Source organism: Ceratotherium simum, chromosome 2 (assembly GCF_057802395.1).
Source record: "Ceratotherium simum simum isolate JZ-2026a chromosome 2, ASM5780239v1, whole genome shotgun sequence".
In the NCBI taxonomy this organism is placed as follows: Eukaryota; Metazoa; Chordata; class Mammalia; order Perissodactyla; family Rhinocerotidae; genus Ceratotherium; species Ceratotherium simum.
The window spans coordinates 57,024,569-57,039,984 of record NC_141901.1 but is presented as its reverse complement, the minus strand read 5'-3'; the positions used below and the strand labels follow the sequence as shown (position 1 = coordinate 57,039,984).

Genomic DNA, 15,416 nt, shown 5'->3' with positions numbered 1-15,416 from the left:
AAGAAAAATAAATCATACCGTTTTCTAGAATGTTACTCTTTTTCCAGGCATTTCATTCTGCTGCACTGTGAAAACAAGCAAGCGTTGTAAGAGCCCAGGAGGTTGGAGCCAATTTAGGCATTCCTGCCAGTGAACTTTACTTCCTGAGGGGAGGAGGAAAGACTGTGATTTGACATCCTCCTAGGCCCTCTCCACCCACACTGACTCAGAAGGTGAAATTTTTCACCACAGGCTCAAAAGCAAGTGTTGGAGTAAACCAAGTAGAAAATCCTCTTGGTAACTATTGTTAAATTAGTTAAACAAGGGGGCCATGTAGACTGAGGTGGCTCTAATGCCATGATGGCCTATGTGAGCAAACCAAAATCTAAGCCTGTAAATGTTTCCAGGTTATGAAATCGAAAATCTCAAGACAACCAATCACGAAAAACTAGCTAGGCATTAAGATATAGCCTATCAATAATTTCCTTGCTTTGCCTCTGCCTTTTCTCTACAGAAGTCTCTCCCTGAGCCCCTGTTGATGGAGCCCACCTAACTACTTCTGGTTTGACGCTGCCCGATTTGAATCAATTTTTGGTCAAAGAAACTCTTAAAATTATTAATATGCCTCAGTTTATCTTTTAATAGTTCTGGTGTCAGAAGAGGGAGCGAAGGAGGGAGGCCCCCGACCACCCCCAGGAGCAACAAGCAGTCAGGTGCAGGTGCCCACTGAGCCCGTTGAGCTTGCTGCTTTCTCACTGCCTCTGAAGGTTGTGGCTAAGTCCTCCTTGGATCCTAGCTCCATGGCTTTTGCATTATGAACTGTCAGACTTTATTTGAGCGTTTGCTTTTCCAGACTGGGTCCAGAAACCAGCTGGAATCGGACTGGGTCCAACTTAAACTGGACTGGGCCAGTGTGAGGTCTCAGGTGAATAAAATTTTGTTTTAAGGCTGAACAAGTAGATTAACCTCACTGAAGATAATCTTGAATTACAGCGGCCACGGTGGAGAACTTTTAACCTAGATAAATTTATCCGTTTATGAGTTGCCCTAGAGAAAAAGGGGTATCAGCCAAGTACTTACTATAAAGGGTAGAGGGAAAATTATTTTTCCTCCTCTACAGTTTCTGGTGACCAGGATGAGAACTGTTGGGACACTCCACTCACTCCAGACCCTGCAGATGGGATCCTGGGAAAACTGGCAGAAGCCCAAAAAGGGTGAGAATTTTTACCAAAGTCAGCTCTCCTGGATATCTATCTGTGGTGCCTAGGTGAGAGGAAGGTAAAATTTCATGTTGGCTCTTCCTTTCCAAATTCAGATTGGTGGGAGAAAAATGTTTGTAAGAATTAGATCTTTGAATTATGGCTCATGAATTTGCATTTGGGTACCCACTGGTTATCAATCCTTTCTCTCCCCGTGACAGCTATTGCTTTCTCATTTGTCTTGTTTTGTGTCCTGAGAACTTGGCCTGGCTTTCTGCCTGTTGGGGCACACAGGTTGTCAGTTCTTGCAGGTACAGGCAGATCAACCGTCAGGTTGGCCGCCCCAAAAATATGGCTGGACAGAAATGTGGGTTGTACCCCATTAGCAGCTAGTGTCCTACCAACCATTGCCAGCTCTCAGGGGAATTGTCTAAGTCTGTCTTTCTTTTGGTTATCTTTGGGAATGGCTCTGGATCTTGGTGGGTAGTATCTTTTGCACCTTCTTTGGGGATGCCTCTTCGCCCATGGTTAAGCCATAAAAGGCTATTGGTTTTGGTTCTGAGTCATTTGATAGAGATATCTTTGGTTTAAAAGAAAAAGAAAAAAGGTTGTTCAGTACTGCCAGGAATATTTACTGTTTGTCCCGCCTAAAACCTGTTAATAAGATATTTGAAAGGATTTTTTTAGTGAGCTCTATGGTCAGAAGTTGGCCAAATTGGAAGCTGATTTTCAGAGCTTGATAGGAATTTTGTTTTAAGGCCTTCTCCTCTAACCTGAAGTGAAACTATTTACCCAGAGGGAAAGAAAAACATTCTGAAGCCACTGTGGAAGATTTACTAAATCACAAAGACACACAGCTCTAAATGTTCTTATAGAACACAGGAATCTTTTGATTTCCATCTTAGTTGGAAATCTCCCTGATATAAAGAAGCAAATTGAAGATAATGTAGTTGGATGAGAGGGTCAGCCTCTTGCTATCATTCAGGTTGAGGAATTAAAAACTGTATTTGTCTTACAAATCAACAAGAACAGAAATGCAGCTCTAGAAACAATTCAAAGCCCGTCTATCCTTTTTACCAATCCCCAAACCTCCCCTATTCATCTCAAAAAGCTTGCAGATATTGCAAAACATCTTGATTTAGGGACTAAAAGTCCCTCTGGGTGTACCTCATATCCTTTCTCTGTGCCTTTGAGATGTGAATGTTCTACCCAGTGTTTTCTGGAACTGGGAGCCATTTCTTTGAAATGCAAACTTCAGGGAGGTAATTCTTATTAGAAGAACAAAAAAAGAGGGAGGCTATTTGGAAATTAGGCAAAAGTTATACTAAGTTAAGTGCTGGATATTTATTGAATATATAGATCATTTCCAAATAAGATAAAATAATGAAACATTAATTATTGAACACCAGTTTATCTACTTTTGGCTTCTTATTACAGAAGAACTAAAGATGTTTGGATCTATTGGTAAACATGTTTTGTGTCACATTGAAAAATTTACTGTGAGGGAACATATACTTCTGGAAATTAATAAATGTATTTATAAATATGCCAATCCACAGAATGCTAGTGTAACAGTCCACTTCTTGGTTCTTAGTTTTCACTAGAAATTAGGGATTCTAAAGGTTAAGAATCCTAATCACTATATGTAGTTAAAACTACTTAGAAATATAAGGGTGAAAGGAAGCAACTGTATATGAAATGTAGGTAAGGAAAGTAGAATGTGTTTTTTCGATGAGGAAAGGTATGAAGGATATTTTTATTGAAGTCTTTTTGTGGGGCTGGCCCCATGGCCTGGTGGTTTAGTTCAGCATGCTCGGCTTGGGCAGCCCAGGTTCATGGGTTTGGATCCCAGGCGTGGACCTACACCACTAGTCAGCCATGCTGTGTCAGCAACCCACATACAAAGCTGAGGAGGATTGGCGGTGGATGTTAGCTCAGGGTGAAGCTTTCTCACCAAAAAAAAAAAAGTCTTTTTATAATTTACAAACAGTTATTGTTTTACTCTGATGCTTTTGCAAAAGTGCTTCATCTTCAGAGATTAATGGAAAGGATTCTGACAAGTACTCTAGAATACAAGTTTCGAATAACTTTAAGATCATAAAACTGAACTGGGTAAGAATTTCCAGAATTAATGGAAAAACTAGATTCAAGCAGAACAAGAATTAATAACATGGGATTAAATGAACTAATAGGATGATTATAATTTTCTTACAACTTTTCTTTGAAACACTACTGGTTCCTTAATGTTTTGTTTTCCATTATTTAAGGAAACCTTTTTCTCAAGCTATTTATGATTTAAGGAAATTTGGTAAAGTATACCTTTGTAAATAGAATTGAGACATTTACCTTTTCTCCCTACCTGATCCCTCCAGAATTTGGAAATTTGTTGAGTATTCTTATTTTCATGGCAATATAGTTATTTGTATAAACTCAATAAGACTCTGTCCTTATAACAGGACATAATTGGAAAGATTGGTTATATTACCAAGGCTTTGACTAGAATGTCATATTTGAGAATATGCTAATATGCATAAAATTAGATATGACCAGACAGTTTTAAGGAACTACGGTTGACTTTATGGAGCCAATGAAGGCTCTTGGAAAAACTGGCCTGGTACTTTGTTTACAGAGTTCCCAGCAGCCTTACCAGGTAAGTAAGGAAGGTTACTTCTTGGCAGGCCCAGGAACCTCAGGGTATCTTGGGGACCTCAAGAAGAGAGGAAATAACCCAAATCTATAGGTATTCCAGGCAAAGTCTGATGGTGAGTCTTTGACTTGGCTTCTTAGCCTCGAGAGGCTTTAAAAGTCCAATCTAAGATTCCTTATGAAAAGTTCCACCAAGCAGATTTTAAAAGAGACTTTATGGTCCATCACTATTCTTACTGCACCTATGTAAATAATTGGGCCAAGTTTAATGAGACTAGACTTATTTTGCAAACAAATTAGTCTTGCTGTGATTATCTTTGATAGAAATGAGTTTGAGGGGCCGGCCCCGTGGCTTAGCGGTTAAGTGTGTGCGCTCCGCTACTGGTGGCCCGGGTTCGGATCCCGGGCTCGCACTGATGCACCACTTCTCTGGCCATGCTGAGGCCGCGTCCCACATACAGCAACTAGAAGGATGTGCAGTTATGACATACAACTACCTACTGGGGCTTTGGGGGGGACAAAAAGGAGGAGGATTGGCACTAGATGTTAGCTCAGAGCTGGTCTTCCTCAGCAAAAAGAGGAGGATTAGCATAGATGTTAGCTCAGGGCTGATCTTCCTCACAAAAAAAAAAGTAAATGAGTTTGAGTATAGAGAAAAAAAATTATGTTTCAGTAGAAAACTATAACACGACTTTGTAGATATCAGATTCTAGTCTTGTTCATTGTCTTTGAGGTTTTGTTATATACCTGTAAACTGGACTGGATCCTGAATTCTTCTAGTTTTCTCAAATATCTGGCTACTCTCCAAACTAAGATTTCCAATTTTCTCCCATCCTTCTGATATGAAATCACTAAGAACAAAGACTGCCCTTGAACCTCTTTAGAAGGGACCGTACCAGGTCAGTAGCCAAACTGCAGGAACTTGAACCTTGAGTCCACATCTCCCAGTTAAAAAGGGCTCCTCTAGACTCTTGTAACTGCACACCAGCCGGAAATCTAAAATTAAAATTGGCTAGGGAGGCTCCTCCCCAAAGCAGGCAGCATCCTGAGGTGGACAGCTCTCCTGAGATCATGGATCAACATCTTTATCTCCAATGTGAAAACTTTATTCCTTTTGCCTCTTTGCTACTTGCTTTCTCTGTTAATGCACAGAAAGACAAGGCTCCTGAACTCTGGCAACTATCACTGAGTCCACTGCTAAGGCCATAGCCACACAGCCAAAGTCCGTAGGCTTTCTTGCTGAGGTGGTTTTAGATAATAGAACTGCTTTATATCACTTGTTGGCTGAACAAGGAGGAGTCTGTGCCATAGCAAGTACCTCCTGCTGTACCTGGATCAATACCTCTGGTATTCTAGCAAATACAAGAAATTAACAAACAAGCCACATGGCTAAAACAACAAGAGACCATTAGGCTGAGGTGGCTCTGTGGCGGCCTATGTAAGCAAACCAAAATCTAAGCCTGTAAATGCCTCAAGGTTATGAAATCGAAGCCTACGAATAACCAATCACAAACAGCCAATTCAACTTTAAGCTACAGCCGATCAATAATGTCCTTGCTTTGCCTCCACTTTTCTCTATAAAGCTTCTCCCCGGGCTCCTGCATGTGGAGCACTCCTAACCACTTCCGGTTTGGCACCACCCAATTCAAGCTGATTTTTGCTCAAATAAACTCTTACAATTTTTAATATGCTTCAGTTTATCTTTTAACATCATGCTCAAGGGAGGGGGCGGGGCCCCAGAACCCTGATACCTGTGCCTCTGCTGTTCCTTGGGGACACATTTATTTTACAAGAGAAAATATACAACTCTCCCAGAGTTGGGAGATACATCTCCTGGGCTACAAATGGCCATTTTCAGTAAGTTCAGCCTATTTGTATGACCTTTGTGTATTGACTAAAGATTCAGGTTAGTAATTTGGAGTTCCAGGCCCCATTTTAATTGCTTTTTTTTATACTTGACTGCTCTAACTCAAAACACCTTCCATGAATGATATATACTTGTAATTTTAATGCAACTTTTTTTCTTATTGCATTTTTGAAATGGTTAAGGCTGAGTCTCCTAGAAAATTACTGGGATAATTCAGCTTTGTTATCCCATTTCCTTCCTCTGCTCCACCCACCACATCAAAAAAAAAAAAAAAAAGTCAACGAGAAATTGCCTTTCATCTCCCTAGCACCAACATTCCAGGTTTTAAACCAGAGTGTATTTTAGGCCAAAGTGTATTTTTCTTCTTTTATCTGGAAAATCTGCACATATTTATACATGTTCCTTTTTAAAAAGTAAAGGGCTTCTTAGGCTCTTTAAACCAAACTCCATACTACTTTTGATTCAAGCGCTAGCAGAAGCACAACTTAGTGGTTTGGGAAGATGCTCTGTAAGTCTAATGATGGAAAAGATTATGCAATTATGTGGTGCTAGTGGTAAGGATCAAACCTTTAGCAGAAGGCAAAAACCCAAAAGAGAGAAGGTAAATGATTTTCAGAGGGTTGTTTGTAGTTACTAACATATTCTAGAAAGCATTTTTGAGTGAACATATGTAGGACTGATTTGTGTGTGTGTGTGAGTGCCTGTTGCTCTTTTAAAGCAAGGCTGTCTATGATTCTGATCACAGGATGAGATGAGGCTGGGCTTTATATTGTTAGAGAGCTCTGATGCTGAGGGCTGGGGTCACGTTTGAAATGTGGCAGAACAAGGAGTCATTCATAGAGACTAAGAGGGCTGCAAAGTCCTCAGAGATGAACTTCTTGAAACATACCTTCATACAGGAAGCTTTGAGGCACAGTGGGAAATGGAGACTTGGTTAGAATCTTAACTTTGCCATTTTTTAAGCCTGCAGACTCTGGGCAAGTTACCCTCTCTGAGTCTGTTTACAAACCTGTAAAATGTGGCTAGGATCATTTTGCAAGTTTGTTGTGAGGACTGACTATATGTATAAGGTGACTGCACATTAACAGACCCACTATTGGTACTTAGTTCATTAAAAATGGTTCTTATTAATCAGGTGGGTCCTAATAACAAAAGTAAACAATTCTTAAGCAACCATTGGGATATTAGTTAACATTTTGGCATCTGTACGCAATCGACTTAATAAAGTTTATAGGGTCTTTAACTAAACGTAAATAATTCCCTCAACCTCTACCCTTCTAACTCTTGGCCCTAAAGTTATTCAGCAAGAATGCAGCACGATTTCCTAAGTCACCACTATCACCCTCACTCCACTGCCAAATACAGCCCATGAATAATTTGTAGCACTCAGGGATTTAAGAGTATAATACAGCACTACCATCTGGAATTAAGAGATTTTATTTTTAGCTGAATCTTCCCCTGTCCTCATTCAATCTTTGAGCAGAAAAGAGTTAAGATTTCGGGAGGGTTCCAACGATTCCCTAAATTATAAGAGTAGATCACTGTGCCTAAACTGTTTGTGCAAACAGTATGGTTTATGCTGAACACTTGCTTTGCTTGTAGGAGTCTAGAATTTTGAGCAAATTCCAGGGAGAGGGTACCTATGTGATATTATACGGTGATACTATGTGGTACTGTAAGGAATTGGCTCATGTGATTATGGAGGCTGAGAAGTCTAAGATTTGCAGTCAGAGAGCCAATGGTATAGTTCCAGTTTGAGTCTGAGTCCAAGACCAAAGGCAGAAGACTGATGTCCCAGCTGGAAGACAGTTAGGCAGAGAGAAAGAATTCTTTCTTACTCAGCCTTTTATTCTATTCGGCCTTCAGCAGATTGGTTGAGGCCCACCCACACTGGGGAGGGCAATCTGCTTTACTTAGTCTACTGATTCACTTGTTAATCTCATCCAGAAACACTGGCACAGACACAAACAGAAATAACATTTAACCAAGTATCTGGGCACTCTGTGGCCCAGTCAAGTTGATACACAAAATTAACCATTGCAGGAGTGGTCTTAGGAAACCCCCATACAATCCTACGTTAGCTTCAGCTCTGTACAGACTAGAAAATCAGCCATCTACAGCCCTGAGCTCTTTCCAGCACAAGACTTACATTTCATCAATAAAATTGGGTGCACTACAGCCTACCTCAAAGTTACGAAGAAGAAATGAGAGTGTATGTTCATTTATTCAATAAAGTTACCTCCTATGTACCAGGCACTGTGCTAGACAGAGGGGATATGTGCAGGCAGAGGGTGGAATGATGTGGCACAAGGGGTGGGCAGGGGCTGGATCATGCAAGGCTTGGGAGACCATGGTAAGAACTTCAGATTTTGTTCTAAATGCAACGAGAGGTCCCTGAAGGGTGGTTTAGCACTGTGCCTGGTACACCGTGAGCACCCAGTACGTTTGTTACTGAGCATTACCACCAGGATGTCCTGTCAGAAATGCAACATATCTAAAATCAAACTCAGTCATCTCCTCTCTGTAATCCTTCCCTCTGAGTTGACTGCCTCTTTCTTTTTTTTTAAGATTTTATTTATTTATTTTATTTCTCCCCAAAGCCCCAGTAGATAGTTGTACGTCACAGCTGCACATCCTTCTAGTTGCTGTATGTGGGACACGGCCTCAGCATGGCCGGAGAAGCGGTGTGTTGGTGCGCACCCGGGATCCGAACCCGGGCCACCAGCAACGGAGTGCGCGCACTTAACCGCTAAGCCACGGGGCCAGGCTGACTACCTCTTTCTAAGGTAACCAGTTCTTCCTATCTTCTAGACAATTCCGTTATCTTTAATTCTTCATTCTCTTTTGTTCTCTGCCAATTTGTTTTTTCATTTGTCCCTCATCTTTGATCCTGAGCTAATTATCTTGCTGAGCCTGTTTCTTCCTCTCTAACATGGGGATCATACCTCAGAGGATTAAGAGGATTAAATGAGCTAAATGCATGTGAATTGCTTAGTCTGTGTCTAGCATGCAGCAAAAACTCACTAAAGATTGGCTCTTATTACTTTGTGCTAGAAATTGGAGATACATAGATAAGCAAGAGGAAGTTTTTCTCCTTGAAAAAAAATGAGCACGGTCTACCTCAGATTAATCTTAAAGCTCAACCTTGACCCTCCCTTGTTCCAAATTCCATCCTTTTAACAGGGTAAGGCCTAGGATTCTTAAAAAGCGGGCTTGAGGTTCCTATTCAAGTTCCTTGAGGTAGTTGCCCTACCTTCCTTCCTTTTTCACCTCCTACCTCCCAGACCAAACTAAAGCATTTATTACATAAATATTCTGTTTGGTTTATCACCTGTCTTTGCCACTGCTACTCCCTCTGCCTGGAAAGGCCCAGTTCACACCACAAAACGCCTTTGCATTATTTATGTATTCACTTATTTGGTAAGTACTTATGCAGTGTCTATTATATGCTGGGACTGCTCTAGGCGCTTGGGATACATCTGTGAATAAGACAAAGCTTCTGCCCTCAAAGCATCTATGCTAGTGGGAAAGACAGACGATAAACATATACACTACACGTTGAGTACTGCTAAGTATGGTGAAGACAACATACATGCATATCCCTTCTATCACAGTACAAGCTCAAAGGCTGGAGCCATGTCTTATTCATAATCTGTTTCCTCACATAGCACCTTATATTTGCAGATGCTTGACATTTTTGAATAAATAATAATATTCTGGAGATTTCTTAATACTGTTGAATATTAAATTGCTAAAGAGCAACAGGAGCTGCCTTCAAAATCAACAAAATGAGGTCTTTTGTGCCTGCTTTTGCACCATTCTGTTGTTGAAAACTACAAGGATCGAAGAGAAGATAATGTCCTACACTTGCAAATAGTAGATATTTTTCTGGCTTAAACATACCTACTTCTGTAGTGGTCTGGGTGTTAGGAGTACAGTCATGCATTGTTTAATGACGGGGATACGTTCTGAGAAAGGAGTCATTAGGCAATTTCGTCATTGTGGGAACATCACAGATTGTACTTACACAAACCTAGGTGGTATAGCCTACTACACACCTAGGCCATATGGAACTAATCTTATGGGACCACTGTCGTATATGTGGTCAATCATTGATTTAAACATCATTATGTGCTGCATGACTATCCATGCTCTGAATTGGAATCTTAAGTCCAAACTGTGACTCTGCTAATCCCTTAGCCTGTTATACAAATGCAAAATGGGGCAAATAAGAGTACCTACAACATAGGGTTGCTAATGAGAATTAAATGAGTTCCCGGCATACAGTAAGTATTTAATGATATAAGGTATTATGTTATTATTATGGGGTACAAGTATACTTGATTTTTTTAAATATCCATGGACACTTCTGTGAGAATATATGTACTTCAGGAAGCTTCTGAAAGAGTAGAGAGTAGTTTGGAGCAAGGACCTGTTTTAAAAAAATTACAATTTGATAACTGAAAAAAGGAACATTTGATAAGAGTTTAACAAGCTTTCCTCCAACCAGATTTATTGAACATAACAAAATTCTATATACAAAGTGACCTGGACCTGCTGCTTCAAAACATGATCCTTTCTTAACTACTAGTCCACAGTGTCATAGAGTGTCATAACGCAGCTTACTCTAAAATTAGTAGAGAAGTGCTCAATGCACATTAAATGAATGGCCTAACTACTGGAACTTTAATAGTTCTACAAGATAATTAACACAGGTAGGATCAAGTCCCTATGACAGGCTGCTGGAGAACTGACAGGAGACGTCAAGAGGCCATTTTGTGCACTGCCACTGTGATGCCGTCATGTTTCTGGATCATAATGTTCCTGAAAGGCAAAGCGGAAGATATTCAGTAAAACGTTACACGTGAGAATCAGTGTTAAGATTAAAGATGCTATTTGGTTTAGGACACAACTAAAAAAAATAATACTTATTTTTCTATGTATAAAAGCAATATATGAACACAACAAAACACGTGGGAAATACAGAAAAGTATAAAATAAAGAAATTAAATGAATCCTATACTCCTATCACCCAGAGACAACCACTACTACTATTTTCATTTTTCTTTTTGCTGAGGAAGAGTTGCCCTGAGCTAATATCTGTTACCAATCTTCCTCCTATTTTTTTTTTTTTTGCTTGAGGAAGATTAGCCCTGAGCTAACATTGGTGCTAATCTTCTTCTATTTGGTATTTGGGTCACTGCCACAGCATAGCTGACGAGTGGCGTAGGTCTGCGCCCAAGATCCAAACCCATGAACCTGGGCTGCCAAAGCAGAGCGTGCTGAACTTAACCACTATGCCACGCACCAGCCCAATATTTTCCTGTTTTTTTATCTGTGTGTATACTATCTATACGTTTTTTTCTCTTTTTACAAAACTGTGATCATACTGTGCCTAGTTTTGTCTTCTGCTTTTTTACATTTACTATTATTCTGAGGACCCTCACTTGCAATATCTTTGGTATTTCTATTACTACAGAAGTAGTTTCTGTTCTTTGTTTAGTCTTCCTCTGTGCTATTTATTACTTTCTTTTGCTTGACAGACTGATAGTTCATGACAATTCTGACTCTTCATTTAAATGTCATTGTGGTCTGAAAGCACATTAGCTTCACAGATCAAATTTATCTGCTCCTGTGCTCCAAAGAGTGAAGATCCTCCCTCAAAGTACTTTGAATGAGGAATCACTGATGAACACAGGGCAGGCCCCTGTCAAATTTCCCAGGGATTTTCTATATAAAAAGGAAGGGAAGGGATCTGCTGACATCTACTTACCCGTTATCTGATTCTAGACACACCACAGGAATATCAGTGGGGTCCGAGGTTAGCTTAGCTGCTTGCTGGGCTAGAACAGATATCACCCCAGCATGCTCATCTGACAGGGTCCCACGACCTGGAAGACAGAGATGAGATCATGTCGCCTGATTGTCCAAAAATGAGTATAGAGCTATAGTAGTATCTCTCATTGATTATTCACAAAAGAAGGCTCGGTTCATGGTCTCTTAAGTTAGGTACTGACATGAAATGATTTTGCCCTGATACTCAGCTGGTTACATCATTGAGAAAGCCAGACAACAGTTCTTAAATCACTAAATTCATAACAGACACTCAATTTTCAAAGTCATTCCCATCACCATCTCTAAACACCTTCTCAAGCATATAAGGAAGCTGTAATTCAAGTCAATCTGAAAGTCATAAATTCATTTTACAGGAACCTTACTGAAACCAACAAGAAATTCAGAGGCAACACTGACAAACAGCAGTCAATAAGGGCAAGAGGCTTGTTGAAACTAATTAATTCCTCATAGGAAATCTGACTTCCTTTTATTGAGCTCAACCTCAAAGGATATAAAAGTCTTTACTCAGGAGTTCAGCTGTAAGATCACCTTGACAGCACATGGGAATATTCTGTGAGCAGTTATTTCCACCCGAATAAGGTGGTTGTTTTCAAATGTCAAGAGAAGTGGCTTTTTATTAATGTTTCTTTTAGCCTGTAGATAATAACTAACTCTTGGGTCCCAGGTACAAAAGCAATCATGAGGTTTACTTTACAATATTATTTCTGTCTATAAAGGCAACCCAAGCCTAACTGCCTGAAATTAAGGCAGGTAAGAGACACACCATTATGGCAGAGTCACAGATTACTACTGTTATAGAAAACATTAACTAGCCAGACCCAGTGCAGTCTTTCAGGCCTTGAAGGTTTCTTGAAAGAACTCATTTAGTTTTAGACTTCTACACTTGAACTTCAGCCTTCCCAGTTGTGAGCTTGGCAAGCGCCTCAAAAAAAATCTGCCTTTTTTTTCAACTGACTGATTTGTGTGTAAAACGTAACTGGTTACACAGATTACCTCTTTCAGTTACCCTCCCAGCTAAAATTCAGTGCTTTAAAAATTCCTGCAGCAGGAGCAAGGAGTCCTGGTTTTACTAGTTCTGAGATTAATTAGCTGAATGCTTTAGATATTTACCTTTCTGGATTTATTTCCTCATTTGTAATTGTTACCATTGATTGGGCATTATATCTGGGTGTTTTACACATATTATATAATCTTACAGTATTGTGATTAAGAGGCTTTGGAGCCAGACTCAAATCCTAGCTCAACTACTTACTAGCTGTTTGACCTGAAGCAAGTTACTCAACCTCTGTGCTTCAATTTCTTTATCCACCTCACAGGGTTGTTATGAGGATTAGACTACTTAGTATATGTAAAGCACTTAGTATGGCGCCTGGCACATAGTAAGAGCTCAATAAATATAATTCTATAATTATTATCATTATTAAACAACAACCCAATAAGAAACTGAGGCTCAGAAAGGTTCTTTTTGGTCCAAGTTCACAGTATTGGCAAATGCAAGAGCAGAGGGTTGAACCCAGGTGTGTCCAACTCTGAAGCCCCTGTTTTTACTGCCTACTCACTTAGGGTTAAATGCAGCTAGACTAAAAAATAGCACCATGCATCTTGCAGGGTGACTGTGAAAATTAGAGATAATGTATATAAAGCCTAGCAGTCCCAGCATACATTCAGTAAATGTAACTGCTGTCATTATCTGAAGTCCTTTCTAGAGCCAATTTAAAATGATTCCAACACAATTTTAGTAGCAACAACTGTGTGGCGCTAGAACTGCACAGAACACTTCCACCTTCATACACACCAACTGAAAAGTTTTAATCTAATCTTGTCATTTGGAGATAATCTCTATACTCACAAAAGTACCCAGAAAGTGGCAGGGTAACAAGAAATAAAAAAGAGAGAATAACAGCACACTAGGCTCCCAGTCAACATCAAATGCTGTGCAATCCACCACAGGGCTGGCGTGAGATACTCACAGCCCAGATTCAGTCCTTGTGAATCTGTGCAAAGGACTCCAACGATGGATGGATTCTTCATTCTAATTCCAGGAACACAGGAGAAATGAAGCAGATGATGTGAGAAAATAAATTTAAATAATTATAACAATACATACAGGGTTTCTATGGACCAGGCAATGTTATAAGTGCTTTAAGTCAGTGTTTGTCAATCTTTTTTCATTATCACCCCCAGCCGAGAAAAATTATATTTTTCTTATAATTTATAATTTTATAATTTAAATTTATAAATTATATTTCTTGTAATTTATATATTTAACTTATATTAGCTAATATAAGTTAAATAGTTAAACCAATTTCTCTATGATGAGAGAAAAGACTGTGTCAGGTACTGTTGAGCTTTGGAGAGACACAAACATTGCAATTTCTAGGAGTTTGTTGCCCTCGTTAAAAATGCACGCTTTAGCATACAAACTCATTTAAAACTGCTGAAAGACTTAAGTAACACGGGTTGCCTCCTGGAGGGGAAGTGGGAAGCTGAGCGGCACTGGTGCGAGGGAGGTGTTTCCCTGTACGCCTTCTTACACTTTCCCAATTTTGGATTTTACGTAGCTATGACTCGTTTGAAAAATTTAAGGCATGTCTTTCATCTTCTTAAGCACCAAGTAATTGACTGGTTACACAGGAAGGGGATACGTGCGTGTGTTTGTTTACATTGCAGGGCTCGACTTTGCACAAGTGGTTTCCCCTAAATTAACCCATTTCCTAACACTCCTGAAGAACAACTCTGTCCATACAATCTCAGTAACAGGACAGGCGGTTTGGGCCTTGGGCTTGGCCGCGGAGGCTCGCTCCCTCGGGAGGGAGGGAGGGTGCGGAGCCCCAGCGCGATTCTAATTCCGGCTCAGCAGCCTCCCTGAGGCCCGGGGCAGGGATCACAGCCTCACCCCGCGTTCTGGGCGCCGCACGGTGTCCCCGAGTCACCCTTTGCCTCGCTCAGGTCCCCTCGCCGCGACCTCAGGACAGGCCGAGGAGGCCGTCTTACTCACGTGTCCTCCAAGTGCTGCTCCAAAGTCGCCTCCATACCGCCCACCGTCCACCCTCGCCCAGGAGCCGCAACCCGTCGCGTCCCCCTCCGCCTCAGGTCCCGAGCGCTCCTCGATCACGTGACACGAGCGGGGCGCACACTGGGACGGCGCCTCCAGAGGGACAAACTTCGCTGCGCGCCCACCGCTTTGAATACAGGAAAACGTCGTTCCGCTTCCGCCGCCCGAGCCGGGCCGAGAGGTGTGTTGCCCGCGCTGTGACAGGCAGGTGACCCGCGCCGGGATCCCCTGCGGAACCAGGCGGCGCGGGTTATGCCCCTCAGGAGAGGGGTCTGCAGCCAAGCCTCGGTGCCTCGGTTCCCGGCCTGTCACTTTGTCTCAGTGACGTAAACCTTTGGATTCCGATTCAACCGACTCCGAAACGTCGGGCCAGATCTTGTTCAGGTTTTAGAGTAGTCCGGCCGGTCAGGCAGGGTCTGATCCAGGCGGTGGGGCAGGGACAGAGAAGAGAGACACAGAACCCCGGGGAAGGGGTCCACAGGCTTGTAGGGCAAAAGACATGCACACAGGGCTAGAGGACGGGATGGAACAAGGTTAAAACCCAAGCTGGGGATCGGGAAAGTGTCGGAATTTTAACGAAGACATTGCTTCTTACTTTGGCGAGGGCTCAGGAAATTTTGAGAAAGAAGGTGGCACTTGTAAAGAAGACTGAGTAGGACTACTTAAAAATAATTTTAAAAAGTTAATTATAAAAGCAGTTGTAAAAATAAGGAAAGAAAGCCACCCATCGTCTCTGTCCAGAGATTACTATTAATCCCTTGAAGAGTATCCTTCCAGCCCATTGTTTTTGCAAATGGATAATTTTAATGTTTTT

The 15,416-nt window shown here is 41.1% G+C and overlaps 1 protein-coding gene across 1 annotated transcript; it reads right to left on the bottom strand.

Annotated features, from left to right (window-relative positions):
* Positions 1–10,177: 10,177 nt before the first annotated feature.
* Positions 10,178–14,666, bottom strand: LAMTOR5 (late endosomal/lysosomal adaptor, MAPK and MTOR activator 5). The gene is made up of 4 exons (XM_004420695.3): positions 14,546–14,666; positions 13,518–13,579; positions 11,465–11,582; positions 10,178–10,515 (listed from the first exon to the last, which is right to left on the bottom strand). The coding sequence occupies exons 1-4, from the start codon at positions 14,578–14,580 to the stop codon at positions 10,455–10,457; spliced, it is 276 nt and encodes a 91-aa protein (XP_004420752.1). The 5' UTR covers positions 14,581–14,666; the 3' UTR covers positions 10,178–10,454.
* Between the last annotated feature and the right edge of the window lie 750 nt (positions 14,667–15,416).

Coding starts and splice junctions, on each gene's coding strand:
- LAMTOR5 (XM_004420695.3), bottom strand. CDS start 14,580: ATGGAGGCGACTTTGGAGCAGCACTTGGAGGACAC. Junction 11,583..13,517: donor ACAAGGACTGAATCTGGGCT/GTGAGTATCTCA, acceptor TCTGTCTTCCAG/GTCGTGGGACCCTGTCAGAT. Junction 10,516..11,464: donor TGTCTAGAATCAGATAACGG/GTAAGTAGATGT, acceptor TTTGCCTTTCAG/GAACATTATGATCCAGAAAC.